Source organism: Salmo salar, chromosome 11 (assembly GCF_965601325.2).
Source record: "Salmo salar chromosome 11, fSalSal1, whole genome shotgun sequence".
NCBI lineage: Eukaryota > Metazoa > Chordata > Actinopteri > Salmoniformes > Salmonidae > Salmo > Salmo salar.
The window spans coordinates 82,733,013-82,748,124 of NC_138301.1; the positions used below are offsets into that span (position 1 = coordinate 82,733,013).

The 15,112-nt window shown below is 44.9% G+C and overlaps 1 protein-coding gene across 2 annotated transcripts in view; it reads right to left on the bottom strand.

The window, feature by feature from the left end:
- The window catches only part of LOC106562962 (collagen alpha-1(V) chain), a 134,665-nt gene that overhangs the window by 73,913 nt on the left and 45,640 nt on the right, over positions 1 to 15,112 (bottom strand). For both annotated transcript variants that reach the window (XM_014128098.3, XM_014128099.3), the window contains exons 3-4: positions 3,417 to 3,630; positions 1,804 to 1,966 (exon numbers count right to left, since the gene is read on the bottom strand). In XM_014128098.3, coding sequence (XP_013983573.1) covers positions 1,804 to 1,966; positions 3,417 to 3,630 — 377 coding nt within the window. The remainder of the gene's footprint in view (positions 1 to 1,803; positions 1,967 to 3,416; positions 3,631 to 15,112) is intronic.

Here is a 15,112-nt window from a genome sequence, read left to right on the forward strand (position 1 = left end):
ATAATATAATTATCTATTTTTTTTCTTGCATGCAATAGTAGTTATTTATTTTATAGTATCTTTTGCTCGGCGTCGTCAAGGGTGCCAATAATTTGGCTCATGACTGTTTGTGTGCACATTGCACTTAAAGGATAGACCGCAGGTTAACAAAAACCATACAGCAAAACTATTATCCCTATATAACTACTTATCAATCAAATAAGTGAAGTATCTTTGGACCATATGAAGTGGATCTTAGAAGTTGTTTACCAAGGCAGCCCAATTTGTATCTTTTGCACAATTATTGGACTAAAATCTGATCTGATTGGTCAAAAGACCAATGAGCGGAAAAAACAGAACAGAATTGGGCAGTAAGTGTAAACACAGACTATACAGTACATCCTTCAATCCCATATGAGCTGTTTTATGCCACATCCTCATATCCCTCTTTCCGTGCCAAGCCTAGGGGAATCCAGAAGGAGTGACGTCATAGTTGTTCCACATTGTCTGTTCTCCTCCAGAGAGAGCAGTGGAGGTCAGAGGTGAGTCGGAACAGCATCAGTCCCATCAGTCAGAGCTCCCGAGTGTAGCAGTGGTCTAATGCACTGCATCTCAGTGCTAGAGGCGTCACTACAGACCCTGGTTTGATACCGGGCTGTATCACAACCAACCGTGATCAGGAGTCCCATAGGGCGGCACGCAATTCGTCCGGGTTAGTGGAGGGTTTGGACGGGGTATTGTAAAAAAAATAATTTGTTCTTAACTGGCTTGCCTAGCTAAATAAAGGTTAAATAAATAACTGAAATAAAAAGTCAGACTGTGTTTAATTATTATGGAGCGCTTCGCCCCTAATCCTCTTTATACAAGCACATGGATTAACCAAGCACTGTGACAGTAGAAAGACTGTGGAGTGCATGTTTTATTTCAATTTGGAAGGGTGTGTGTGTGTGTGTGTGTGTGTGTGTGTGTGTGTGTGTGTGTGTGTGTGTGTGTGTGTGTGTGTGTGTGTGTGTGTGTGCGTGTGTGTGTGTGTGTGTCTGTGTGTGTCTGTGTCTGTGTGTGTGTGTGTGTGTGTGTGTGTGTGTGTGTGCATTTTTCTTTTATCCTTTTCACAGGCCTTAGTTTCAAAAATAACAAAAACACTGTTGACATTAGCAATAAGCAACAGTTGGATCACTTCCTTAGCCACTTCTTTATAAAAGAAAGTAACAATCAAATGTTCAAAAAGAATACACCACTTCATTTTTTATCTCTCTCCCATCTCCTTTCTCCATCTCTGGCAAAAGCAGCAGTATTTCATACTGTGATTCTTGTTAGGTCTCTTCAGCTTTGATAACCCCAGGGCCTGGCTGTCACTTATCTCCAAATCATCAACCTCTCTTTCATCTCCAACCACAAAGCGTAGCTTAAAGAACGAGGGAAGGAGGAAGGGAGGAAGAGGGGAGGTGAACCAAATCTCCACTATCTGCCTGTTAACGCCTCCCTTAGTCTACACAAAGATGTGGCCGTGAGTTTAGATGGAGAGAAATGAAGAGAGAGAGATAGAGGGGGAAGACAGTTGCTCAGACTACATACCCAGCTATAAACAGCTGTGCAGTTCAAAATACCTAATCTATATCTTCACAATAATAACACGATCCAGAATGAAACTCCAGACTAAAAACCTCCTAGCACTTCAACTGGCAGAGATGGCGATCTCCAACTGGCAGAGACGCAGATCTCCTCACGCCTGCTTAAGGCTTTTAGATCACAAATCAATCAATATCCCCGTCAATCAATAGGACTAAGCGAAGGGCCATTTAGAGAAGATAGCGTAAGGCCTACCTCAAAGACTTCTTCATCGAGTATTCTAGTCCCGAAGACCACAATTCCTTTGGTGTCGATGATGGGGTGTGGGCTCCTGGATAGTTTCTGGGTGGTCTTCTTTTTACAGTCCAGGATGATGGTGATGCTCTGTTTGTGAACACTGATGGCCACTCGGTGCCACCTGGGAAGAGGGACAGAAGGTTAGCTCTCTCTCGCTCTCTCTCTCACGTTTCACTACAGTTCTAACTTTGAGATGGACAAAGGGTTAGCTCACACACACCCGTTTCACTACGATACAGTTGCTGGCTGTAGGACTTGTGATATGCTGATATTATAACCATACAGAGGTAATAAGGACGTTTTGGTCAAGAATATGGATGGGTTTAATGCCTACACATCCGAGGGCACTGTAGCACACAACGCTCAGATACTGTTCATCTGAGGAGGTTATGTTTTATTTATCATCCAAACCGCCCAGGTTGACCGGCTAGATAATAAGTGATGTGTTACACAGACAGACAGACAGATCAGGATAATAAACACGTGTGACCGAGCACCTGCACAAAACTAAATCCCCACCAAGGTTCAACCGCCAGACTCGTCAAAGCTAGGCCGACACACACCTGCGCTCTGATTACAGAGAAGCAAGCAAGCAGCTAAGCTGAGAGCACATTACATTTGTTTGTAGCGGTGGTCCTCTGTAGCTCAGTTGGTAGAGCATGGCGCTTGCAACGCCAAGATAGTGGGTTCGATTCCTGGGACCAACCGTACGTAAAAAAATGTATGCACACGTGACTGTGTGTCGCTTTGGATACAAGTGTCTGCTAAACGGTGTATATTTTAGTATTATATCATATAATAAGAGGGGCGAGTGTGATATAATCCAGCCGTCTCAAGTTGGCTGGATGTCCTTTGGCTGGTGAATCATTCTTGATACACACAGAACACTGTTGAGCGTGGAAAAACCAAGCAGCGGTGCAGTTCTTGACACAAACCGGTGCGCCTGGCACCTACTACCACAACCCGTTCAAAGGCACTTTGATCTTTTGTCTTGCCCAATCACATTCTGAATGGTACACCCACAGTACACAATCCATGTCTCAATTGTCTGGAGGCTTCAGCTACACTGATTGAAGTGGATTTAATAAGTGACATCAATAAGGGATCATAGCTTCCAGCTGGATTCCCCTGGTCAGTCTATGTCATGAAAAGAGCAGGTAGGTGTTCATGTTTTGTACACTCAGTGTATGTGTACACGACCACTGAAATGTGATTTGATTTGGGCACAGTAATAAAGTATGCAGCAGGCCTACTATGGTTTCTTTTATTGTATAGTATGGTATCAGACAAGGTTAACCTACCTTCTGTTGGCCAGGTTGAGTCCTCTGAAGAGGGGATAGTTTGACTATGAAGTACTATAGTGTGCTGTGTAATGATATCAGTTTACTATCTAATGACATAGTAATACTATGATTGGAATGAGGTGAGCCTACTTTCCGTCGGCTAGGTTGTGTCCTATGAAGGGGGGGGGGTACTTTCATATACAGTGCTAAACAGTACAGTAGAACTTTAGGGTATTGTTTTTCAAAATATTAGACAGGTGAACATACTAATACTGATGTAATACGTACTTTCCGTCAGCCAGGTTGAGTCCTCTGAAGAGGGGGTAGTCCTCTGGGCTGGGTTTGCCTGTGTGGTCCTCATACAGGAAGACAGGGGAGCGTCCCACCTCTACCCCCAGCTGCTGGATGCCCTGCTCGTTATACACAGACAAGAGGAAGGACTGGGAGCCCTTCTTAGGCTTCACCGTAGCCAGGATGGAGAAGTCCTCAGGGAACACATCAGCTGGGGAGGGAGAGAGAGCGAGAGAGAGAGAGAGAGAGCGACAGAGCGAGAGAGAGAGAGAGAGAGAGAGAGGTTATAATACACCAGTTCATGTAACATGCTGAAAATGGAGAGACAGAGGACCACACACCTGCCTGGGTTTCATGAAAAGCATTGTTTTCAAGAGAGCAAATCTAAGTAAAATCCAAATGTACAGTCCATCAATAAAATTGTGTACTGCACTGAAACGTACTATCATAACCTTCAAAGGCACACAGTCAAGAAATGATGTACTGAAACAGACAGAGGAAACAGGGGGGGGATGATGAACATGGGACAGAGGAGACGACAAAGTCTTGGACAGAGGAGACAGAGGAGACACCGTAACAACGTCTTGGAGCATCTAAAGCAAACAAGAGCTCTCTCCAACCCTCCACCACTGCCCAGAATACTGAACAGAACACCACAGAGATGGGAGGGATGGAGATTAAAGTCTGGAAGAGAGAGAGAGAGAGAGTAGGACAGGAAGGAGTCCACGGTAATGAGAATAGCATGTGATCCCTGGGTGGCTGTCGAAAACACTTTCCCACTTTCCCCAAACCCCTCTCCTCCTCTCCAAGACCTGATCCATACACCAGACATAGAGACTGAGACGGGAAGCAAGAGGGACTAAAGGAGTACTTACAGTACAACAAAACACATGGGATAAACAAAAGTGAAAAAAAAGGGGATGGGGGGAAAAAAGAGTTTTGAAAGGGAAGTTTCAACCTCCTCTCACCCTCTTGAGGAGTGCCCGCCTCCCACTTACCTTCATCCCTCCCTCCATCCCTTCATCTGCACACCTAGTTTAAACTCTCCCTCCATTTTGTGAACGCCCGCCACATCTGTGAGACATATGCCCCGAGAGCAAGGCCTTGTGGGACATTCTCAGCCCACCAACAAAGGGGGAGGGCCATGCTCGCTTGCTATGGGGCCCTCACATACACACTCATGTTTAGTTCAGTCACCGCTCATCGCTCCCACGACTAGAGAGCTGCTTTTGTCTGAAGGGGAAACGAGAGAAGCAGCCTGCATGATCAACCATCATGACTGAATGAAGTCTTAGCATGTTAGTTGTTTTAGCAGAGTGGGTTTCTAACTACAAAAGCAGAATCTGAGAGTGGAGCTACATTTACGGAGTACTACTAAACTAGAATATTTTGGCGGGGGATATATTTGCTCATTTAGACTGAGGCTGAGGTTAGTAAATTCCGCAGTTGAGAAGTAAAATAGTCCTATAGCTTTGGACACATCTCTCCATGTATTTTCTAAGCTGACACTTTAAGGAACTCCAGACTAATAACTCCTAGTCTGGGAAGGGAAGATCTTTCCAGAACATTTGGATCAGACGGTAAAAGAGAAGCTAGAACCGGGGCTGTGGTCGCTGTGGTTTTGTAGCACCTCACAGGCCCTAACCCCCTCCCCTAGTAATGGAACCCAGGCTGTGGTCACCGTGGAAACTCAGCATTAAAGCGTCTCTGAGACAGACAGCCAATCAGAGGGCTCGGAGGCTAAGGCGCCTTGACTTCGGAGCAGTGGGTAGGTTCTGGAGCCTGAGGTTAGGAAGGAGCAGAAAGTCACTGGAGAGTGAGGGGGGGGGGGGATGGGGGGGAGAGAGGAGTGGAAGGAGCTCTAGTCACTGATGGAAAAGTCTGGTTCTCATCATTTTCTCTTTTCTCCACTTTCTCTCTCTCTCCTTGTTGTCTGTCAATCTCTCTCGTTCGATCTCTATCTGTTTCTCTTTCTCCATCTGTAAAGACAGAAAGACAGGCGTATAATAACTTAATGCGGTGTCCACACGTCTTGGCGGTGCATTCCAAAGGAGTTCTCTTTGGCTCAGAGGGAGAGACGCAGCAGCCGCTTGAGTTTGAGTGGCAGGCGCTTTGAGAGCCAAGCAGAGCAGAGCACGATACGAAGAAGAAGAGAGATAGGCAGGTGAGAGCAGGCTACAGTAAGAGTTGCCAACTTGCCACTGGTGCATTCCTGTACCACTTAGCTCAGCTGCAGAGAACTAGAAGAGAGGGGAGGAGGAAGAGAGCCGTCAGACAACCCTTTGGAGCGGTCTCGCTAAACGCATCTCATCTCAGCAGCACAGGGGATGGCAACATCGTAGCGCTCGCTCATGAGCAGAACGACGAGACGTCCATTGACATCATTCAGCAGACGCTCTTATCCAGAGCGACTTACAGGAGCAATTTGGGTTAAGTGCCTTGCTCAACGGCACATCGACAGATGTTTTAACCGGTAGGCTGCCTGCCGCGCAGAGTGACAGAATAGTTTTAGGGTGACAATAAGATGAGAAAGAGAGAGGAGGGGGAAACAGAGAGAATGTAGAAGGCTGGGTTGACTCATTGCGTATTAACACAAAAACACAGAATTCGTTCTTTTCTAAAGTTGAAACACCCCTGAAGGGCACTGTTACACGACGTGGGGCTGCAGTCACTGTGCTGAAAGTCACTCCCATTCGCTTGGCATGGAGTTGGCTCTCAGCTCTGCTGTGTTTATGAACCGTCTCCTCTCCTCCTTAACTCCAGGGACCTTTCACCTGGCTGTTAGCTGGGGGCTGACATGGCCTCAGAGAACTTTCACCGTGAGAGGGATCCAACTAGTGGCAGGAGGAGGAGAGGAAAAGGAGTGAGGAAAGTGGAGAGAGAGAAAAGGACAACATTTTCATATGTCCGAGCCAATTCTCCTGTCTCTCTTTGGATGTTAATAGCCATGGTTATTACAGGCTCCTGTGTCCAGGAGGAATGTCCTCCTTCCTGACCCCCTGACCACCACACTGGGCCACCATGGGACTGGATGACCCCTACTGCAGACTGTACGCATAGGTGTGTGTGTGTGTGTGTGTGTGTGTGTGTGTGTGTGTGTGTGTGTGTGTGTGTGTGTGTGTGTGTGTGTGTGTGTGTGTGTGTGTGTGTGTTTGTGTTTGTTTAACTGTCCTTCTGGGTACCATACATTTTGCTGGTCACCACAAGGAAAAATACTATTTTAGGCTTAAGGGTTAGGTTTAGGGTTAGGGGTTACAGTTAGGTTTAGGAGTTAGGGTTAGGGGTTACAGTTAGGTTTAGGAGTTAGGGTTAGGTATAGATTTAGGGTTAGGGGTTTGGGGTTAAGGTTAGGGTTAATGGTTAGGTTAAGGTTAAGGTTAGGTTTAGGGTTAGATTTAGGGTTAGGGTTTAGAGAAAATAGGATTTTGGATGGGAATCAATTCTTTGGTCCCCACAAGGATAGCGATACAAAACAGTGTGTGTGTGCATGTGTGTGTGTGTGTGTGTGTGTGTGCACGTGTGTGTGAGAAAGAGAGAAAGGGAAAAAGAGGGAGAGACTAGAACTACTGGCAATGATCTACTATAAAGCAAATGATTGGTTCCCAAATGCTGTCTAAAATTGGGTATTTTTCCACACCATGAGGATAACTGGTGCCAGGCCTGTCAGTAAGTGTGTGTGTGACAGAACGTGTGTGTGAACGTGTCTGAGAGAGAGGAGGGTGGTGGTGGGAATGGTAAAAGTAGCAGCGGCAGCAGTACTGGAGCCGGTGGCACACAGGCTGGTTTACCCTGGCAGCGCCACCTGCTTACAGTGTCAGACAGGAAAAAATCTGGAAAAGTCTGGGAACGCCAGACCTCAAAGACAGAGGCTCTCTGAGATTACTCCCTGACCCCCCCCCCCCCCCCCCAAACAGCAAATCAGATGACTCCCAGACACCCCTATCAGCCAATCAGGCACTGTGGATGACTTACATCCTGTTTCAGCATACAATCAGTGTGATGGGTAATTAGTAAAGTAAATGTATAAGTAACAGTAACATGTCAGTAAAATAACATTACATTTGAGCAATTCCTCCACTTAGGACAATTTAATTGGTGCATAGCCTGATTATAATTAGGTCATACTGGCACAGATCAGCTGGATAAGTGCTGTAGCTAATAGCTGTGTTCAGTAGTTACTGGTCAAAGAGGGGAGATCAGTTTGGTTTGCCACTGTGTCTCTGGTTTCGCTGTGCTGGCATACCTCTGTGTTTAACTCCACACATCTGCTCTGCACTCATTCCCATTTCCATCTCCATTTTTTTTCCACCCTTCCCCCAAACCGGACAGCACTTCTAAAAAACACTCAAAGCTCAGACCCAGGAGGCGGAATGAGGGAGCCCGGGCAGTGATTAGCTCTGCCAGCTGTCAGTTAGCGTGGTCTGCGTCCGGGTAGGTCAGCTTGTAAAAGTGAGATAATGAGTCTACCTTTCAGCACTGGCTTTAAGACCCCTCTTCAACATTAAACATTACACATGGATTGACTAAGCGAAAGTACATAATAGAAGTGGATGATGTGTGTGTGTGTGTGTGTGTGGTGTGTGTGTGTGTGTGTGAGTGAGTGAGTGAGTGAGTGAGTGAGTGAGTGAGTGAGGTGAGTGAGTGAGTGAGTGGGTGAGTGGGTGAGTGGGTAGGTAGGTAGGTAGGTAGGTAGGTAGGTAGGTAGGTAGGTAGGTAGGTAGGTAGGTAGGTAGGTAGGTAGGTAGGTCCAGTTGAAAGAATAGACGGTAATGAGCAGCAAGTCACCTCTAAAAAGCAAAGGGAAAGGCAGAACATCCGTATTAATCAATCGGACTCCCGTCAGATAGACAGAGAGACTGACATCAGTGGCGCGGAATCATGACGTGGCTTTCCTCAGCTTGTCAATGAACCATTGCATCTTCTCCTTGAGCTGAACGGCTAACACTGCTTTCTCTTTGTGTGTGGTCGCCACTCGTTTTTTTTCTCCTCCAAACCGGGGAGTGTAAGTAGTAAAGAAGGTAGGAACGAAGAAGAGAAAGAGGACAGGGAAGAATTGAGAGGAGACCACCCAGCTACTACAGCCCTGACCATGTGCAGGGATCCCAAGACATAGCTAGCCTCTGTGCGATAAATGTCACTGTGTGGGAGTGGTAGTTGGACTACATCACTCTTTCCTTACAGTTTGTAGCCCACTGATGTTGCCAATTGCTCACCCTGGCTAACCCTACTGAGTGTGAGAGAGAGACAAAGGGAGGGTATATTAGGGGAGAGCGGGGTAAGTTGAGCCACTCTTGTTTCTAGGAAACTATACACAAAATGTATAATTTGACCGAATATTTAGGTAGAGATCATCATATCATGGAGTCCGTGAAGGAAGAAACTACATGGAAAAAGTGGTAAGCAAGTTAGGTCCAAAAAAGGATTTTCACCATGTCAAATTAATTTATTGTGTTAGCGGTTTCCTGATGTTTTTATCTAAACCAAAGCAGATCATTCAAATATTGTTCTATTCATCAGTTGCGGACTCTATAAGCTTCAATATGAGGGCATAATCCATGTAGCTGTGTGGGCTAATATAGTCAAAATGTTTGCCTTGGGGTAAGTTTAACCAATGTCCATGGGGTAATTTGAGACAATGGTTGGACCAATGGCAAGTTCAAGTTATGCAAATTGAAGTGTTTCGCTGGGATCAATGCCTTATCGCTGGGGTATGAGGATGACAACAGGGCCCTGCCTATGTTCAAAGTGTTTTAAAAAGTACAAAGTGTTTGTTAGGTATTAAGCCTGTGTTAAACGATGCTTAAATGATTAAAACACAAAAAAGCAATTGTGATTGTGTTGAATTGTGTTTGGGAAATAAAGATAAACATGGTATTAAAAAGGTAGTGGTAATATTACATTTGGGTACAGAAATGTGTAGGCGGCTTAACTTACCCTGTCCAGCTGCTCAACTTACCCCATACACGTGGTAAGTTGTGCCAAGAGACCACTTTTTTTGGACAAACTATGTTTTCAAAACTGTGATGTTTACATGAATTGAAAGTTGCCATAGATTACTTTTTAATTACCAAAATTGCTGAAGATTCCAGTAACTTTCGGGAAAATTACTGGTAGTCTGACCAGTAGAGGTATGTACATGTTGAGAAAGCCAACTGTCCTGTTGGTCTGTTCTTTCAGACTATTTACAATCCCCCGATGAGAAGATGGGAAATCGCCACAGTACAGAAGCTCTCTGTTTCAGCCTCTCCATCTTCTAATAATGAATCACTTCTTCCACATGTTTACTTAATTATAGCATGTCTACACTCGTGATTTTCCAGCTCATAGCTCACCATCGTAAAATGTGGGTATGAGACAACATGTTCCCTAATCAAAAGGTGTTGTTGATTACATGATTTGGATGATCTGTAATGATCAGTAAGCATGTGCATGTGTGCATGTGTGTGCATGTGTGTGTGTGTGTGTGTGTGTGTGTGTGTGTGTGTGTGTGTGTGTGTGTGTGTGTGTGTGTGTGTGTGTGTGTGTGTGTGTGTGTGTGTGTGCACATGTGTGTATGCATGGGTGTTTGGGGATGTAGGAGGATGTCACAGTCACAATAAATCAGGCTTAGATCCAAAGCCCAAGCTTAGTAGTATTAAGAGAAGGAACTGGACCAAATGATCTCACTCCTGCCTTCTGGAAGATATTAGCTCTCTCAGTTGAAGTCAGAAGTTTACATACACCTGAGCCAAATACATTTAAACTTCGTTTTTCACAATTCCTGACTAGTAAAAATTCCATTTTAGGTCAGTTAGGATCACCACTTTATTTTAAGAATGTGAAATGTCAGAATAATAGTAGAGAGAATGATTTATTTCAGCTTTTATTTCTTTCATCACATTCCCAGTGGGTCAGAAGTTTACATACACTCAATTTGTATTGTGTAGCATCGCCTTTAAATTGTCTAACTTGGATCAAACGTTTCGGGTAGCCTTCCACAAGCTTCCCACAATAAGTTGGGTGAATTTTGGCCCATTCCTCCTAACAGAGCTGGTGTAACTGAGTCAGGTTTGTAGGCCTCCTTGCTCGCACACGCTTTTTCAGTTCTGCCCACAAATTTTCTATAGGATTGAGGTCAGGGCTTTGTGATGGCCACTCCAATATCTTGACTTTGTTGTCCTTAAGCCATTTTGCCACAACTTTGGAAGTATGCTTGGGTCATTGTCCATTTGGAAGACCCATTTGCGACCAAGCTTTAACTTCCTGACTGATGTCTTGAGATGTTGCTTCAATATATCCACATAATTTTCCTACCTCATGATGCCATCTATTTTGTGAAGTGCACCAGTCCCTCCTGCAATAAAGCACCCCCACAACATGATGCTGCCCCCCTGTGCTTCACAGTTGGGATGGTGTTCTTTGGCTTGCAAGCCTCCCCCTTTTTCCTCCAAATATAACAATGGTCATCATGGCCAAACAGTTCTATTTTTGTTTCATCAGACCAGAGGACATTTCTCCAAAAAGTACGATCTTTGTCCCCATGTGCAGTTGCAAACTATAGTCTGGCTTTTTTATGGCGGTTTTGGAGCAGTGGCTTCTTCCTTTCTGAGCCGCCTTTCAGGTTATGTCGATATAGGACTCGTTTTACTGTGGATATAGATACGTTTGTACCTGTTTCCCTGCTGCTGAAAGACATCCCCTCATCAGGCCAGAGAATCTTGTTTCTCATGGTCAGAGTCTGTAGGTGCATTTTGGCAAACTCCAAGTGGGCTGTCATGTGTCTTTTGCTGAGGAGTGGCTTCCGTCTGGCCACTCTACCATAAAGGCCTGATTGGTGGAGTGCTGCCTTCTGGTTCTCCCATCTCCACAGAGGAACTCAGAAGCTCTATCAGAGTGACCATCGGGTTTTTGGTCACCTCCCTGACCAAGGCCCTTCTCCCTCTGATTCCTCTGTTTCACCTAGATGCCAGCTTTAGGAAGAGTCTTGGTGATTCCATGCTTCTTCCATTTAAGATTGATGGAGGCCACTGTGTTCTTGGGGACCTTCAATGCTGCAGACATTTTATATTACCCTTCCCCAGATCTGTGCCTCGACACAATCCTGTCTCGGCGCTCTACACATAATTCCTTTGACCTCATGACTTGGTTTTTGCTCTGACATGCACTGTCAACTGTGGAACTTTATATAGACAGGTGTGTGCCTTTCCAAATCATGTCCAATCAATGTCATTTACCACAGGTGGACTCCAATCAAGTTGTAGAAACATCTCAAGGATGATCAATGGAAACAGGATGCACCTGACCTCAATTTTGAGTCTCATAGCAAAGGGTCTGAATACTTATGTAAATAAGGTATTTCTGTTTTGTATTTTTTAGACATTAGCAAAAATGTATAAAAAACTGTTTTTGTTCTGTCATTATGGGGTATTGTGTGTAGATTGATGAGGTAAGAATGTATTTAATCAATTTTAGAATCAGCTGTAACGTAACGAAATGTGGCAAAGGTCAAGGGGTCTGAATACTTTCCAAAGGCACTGCACTTTCAAAAGTGAATGACTGGAGCCAAATATGGACAACATCATAGACCTCTACTAGTTATTAAACCACGCTAAACCGCAGGGCTTGAGAACTTACATTTCTTAAAATTCTGGACTCTTAAAAGTCTGGAATGTATTTTTCAAAGGTTCTACTATGCTTCCGATGTTGTTTCGTAAACGCAACACGCAACAATTTTACTGAGTTACAGTTCATATAAGGGTTAGGGTTGTGGTTGGTCCTTCCTAGAGTGTTGCTTGAGACTATTTCATTAGGCTGTAAGTAAACAGAACAGAAGCCCAAGTTTAAGCTTTTAGCCTCTATATTGATGTCAAAGTAAACAGGACTTGTTTGGAGAGCATTGTGTCTGAACTCAGCTCTGGATTAAGCCTTTAAGAAAACCCTTGATGTGGATCAAACATCCGCTTGGCCAAGCCTCCTCAAGGCCTCTTCTAGGCCGCTCAAAGAAATGCTGTGATCAGGAAGACATTCTTCACACACTTGGCTGTCAACCAACTGGATTTTCAGTCAATTTAACTCACAAGAATGGGATTTGAGGATTTTCTCTCTCTGCCCCCTACTGCCGAGTCCGATCCCCCTCTCTCTCACACACACACACGTGTTTAGAGCTTGCAAGAAACGCTTTTCACTGTACTTGTGCACTTGACATTAAAAACTTTTTCCAACTCTTTCTCTAGCTCGACCACTTGAAATTCTTGGGAATTTTCGATAACACATTCCAGAGAAATTGGGCTTCTGTCTGGGTGACACAGTTTGACGGTTCTTCACTGTTTGACAACTTTCATAAATAAATATGCCGGCCTTACCCAGAATACAATGGAAAGAGATGTTGGCTAGCTAGTACATCTCTCTGGGCGACAGTAACCAGGATGCACCAGAGTGAGAGAAAGAAAATATAAAACAGACTAAAAGAAAATACAAAGTAATGAAAAAGCAGCAGTGAGAGAGAGAGGGTATAAGACAAAGAGAAAAAAGAGGAGAGGGGAGAAAGAGAGGGAGAAAGCAAGGATAGAGAAAGAGAGTGCTGCTGTGGACCACAGAACAGTAAGCCAGAGCCACGTCAGCACAATAGAAGGGAAGGAACAGGGGAACCCGCTCCTCCCTCCCCTCTGTCCGTCTCCCTCTGCCTCTCTCTCCATCCTGCCACCCCTTCCAGACCTATGAATTTTACTGGAGTATGATTCCCACTGAATGTGAGCTTGAGGTTTCCAAAATGGAAGAATTAGTATGCCTCTATGACGGTCTGCCCCTCTTCTTCTTTTATTCATTTTCTTCTTCTCTTTTTTAGTGCGTCTGAATTAGAAACAGAACGAGCTCCATATTTATTCAATGCAGATGTGCACAGACGGCACAGACGTGAGGAATATTGTAAAGACACATCGAGAGAGAGAGAGAGAGAGAGAGCAAGAGAGAGAGTGAGAGAGAGCGAGAGAGAGAGAGAGAGTCTGCGTGTGTTATGAGCTGAGGAGGCTGGTGGGAGGAGCTATAGGAGGTCGGGTTCATTGTGATGGCTAGAATGGCATAAATGGAATGAAGTTAAACGTGGTTTCCAGACGTTTGATGTGTTTGATACCGTTCCATTTATTCCATTCCAGCCATTACAATAAGCCCGTCCTCCTATTGCTCCTCCCACCAGCCTCCTCTGGTTCTGAGGTCTGGTGTTATACAGAGCTGATCTTGGACGTTGGAGTAGAAATATCAGCCACTCAACAATGATCGGAAGGCATTTCACTGTACTTGCGCACGTGACATTAAAACTCGTAAGGCCAACAGGCTTGAAAAAACCACAACCTGACAGGTCTATAGAGTTTGGCTGAAGTTCAATCCAAACACTCCACCAGAGCTGGGGTTTACTGAAGTGAATTATGGCGCATGAAGCACTGAGAGATCGTGGGAGAGGTGGCGGTGGGAGACTGTTTGAGAGCATGGTGTGCTTGTTTCAAGTTTCAAGTTTTAATGTCACACGCACAAGTACAGTGAAATGCCTTTCTTGCCAGCTCTAATGCAGTAAATAATAGCAATGTATTACTAGAAAAAAAGCACACGAGAAATAAGAGATATGAAATACACAATAAAGTAAGTAAGTAAGCATACTATATACAGGAAATATGTGTTTCTGAAAAGCAAAGAATATTGCAGTTCCGAGAGTCCCGTTGGTAGCGAGTCCGCGATCGGAGGTCGTCCATCTTATTATTAAGTGTCCACAAGGGGCCAGTAGAATGGAGGGAAGAGGTGGCCAGTTTTCCCTTCGCCTTAATCTCAACAGGATCCCCCCCTCTCTTGCCTCTGTAACGCCAGCGTTTCCTCTTGGGGAGCCCGAAAATTGGGTTGGAATTACAGAGAGCCCTGGACAGATGAGTCGAAGTAGAAGCCCGAATTGGGGTAATAAACTGCCGATCTGATGTTCAAGAGTTCTTGTCGGTTGTAAGAAATAATAGCTGATACGTTACATGAAAATAGACAAAAAATAAACGACAAAATAATCACAAAACAGCAAAGTTGGGTCGGAGCTTGCATAACAGCGGCCATCCAGTACGGCACCATCTTTGATATCTATGTGTGTGTGTGGGGGTCTATGAGTGTGTCGGGGTCTATAGTGGTAGGGGAGTCTTCACATTTGTCCCACCCAATCTGCAGTGCTGTAAACCATCATGTCGTCATGACGCAATGGCCAATAAAACAGATAGCTAGTTGGAAGGGGAACAGAGGCGTGTGAGGGGATGGGAGGAATGGCACAGGTGGGAGGAAAAGAGACAGGTCTTTTGGGAGTCTTACTGCAGTAAGACAGGGACTTCCCAGCCAGGTTAGGACATTACACCAGTGTTTAACAGTCGTTTTTTTTTATTATTGACTAGGGGTCAACGAGTTCATCTGAGTCAATGCCCAAAGGTAGGGAAGAGGCCATGAGCAGCCAATCGGAACAGACTTAGTGGAGGAGAGGCCACGAGCAGCCAATAGGAACAAACTTAGCTAGGTAGTATCTTTAGCATCCCACTAACAAGCATTAGATGATATTTCAGTAAACAAGGTCATCTGTACATTGGGGTAGTAGAGGACGGGACGATCGGAGGAGATAGTGAGGAAGACATGAAAGGAAGGAACAGGTATCATTTCAGTTCAAAGGTCAAAGGAGATCAACCAGTTAGTGAACGGTCATG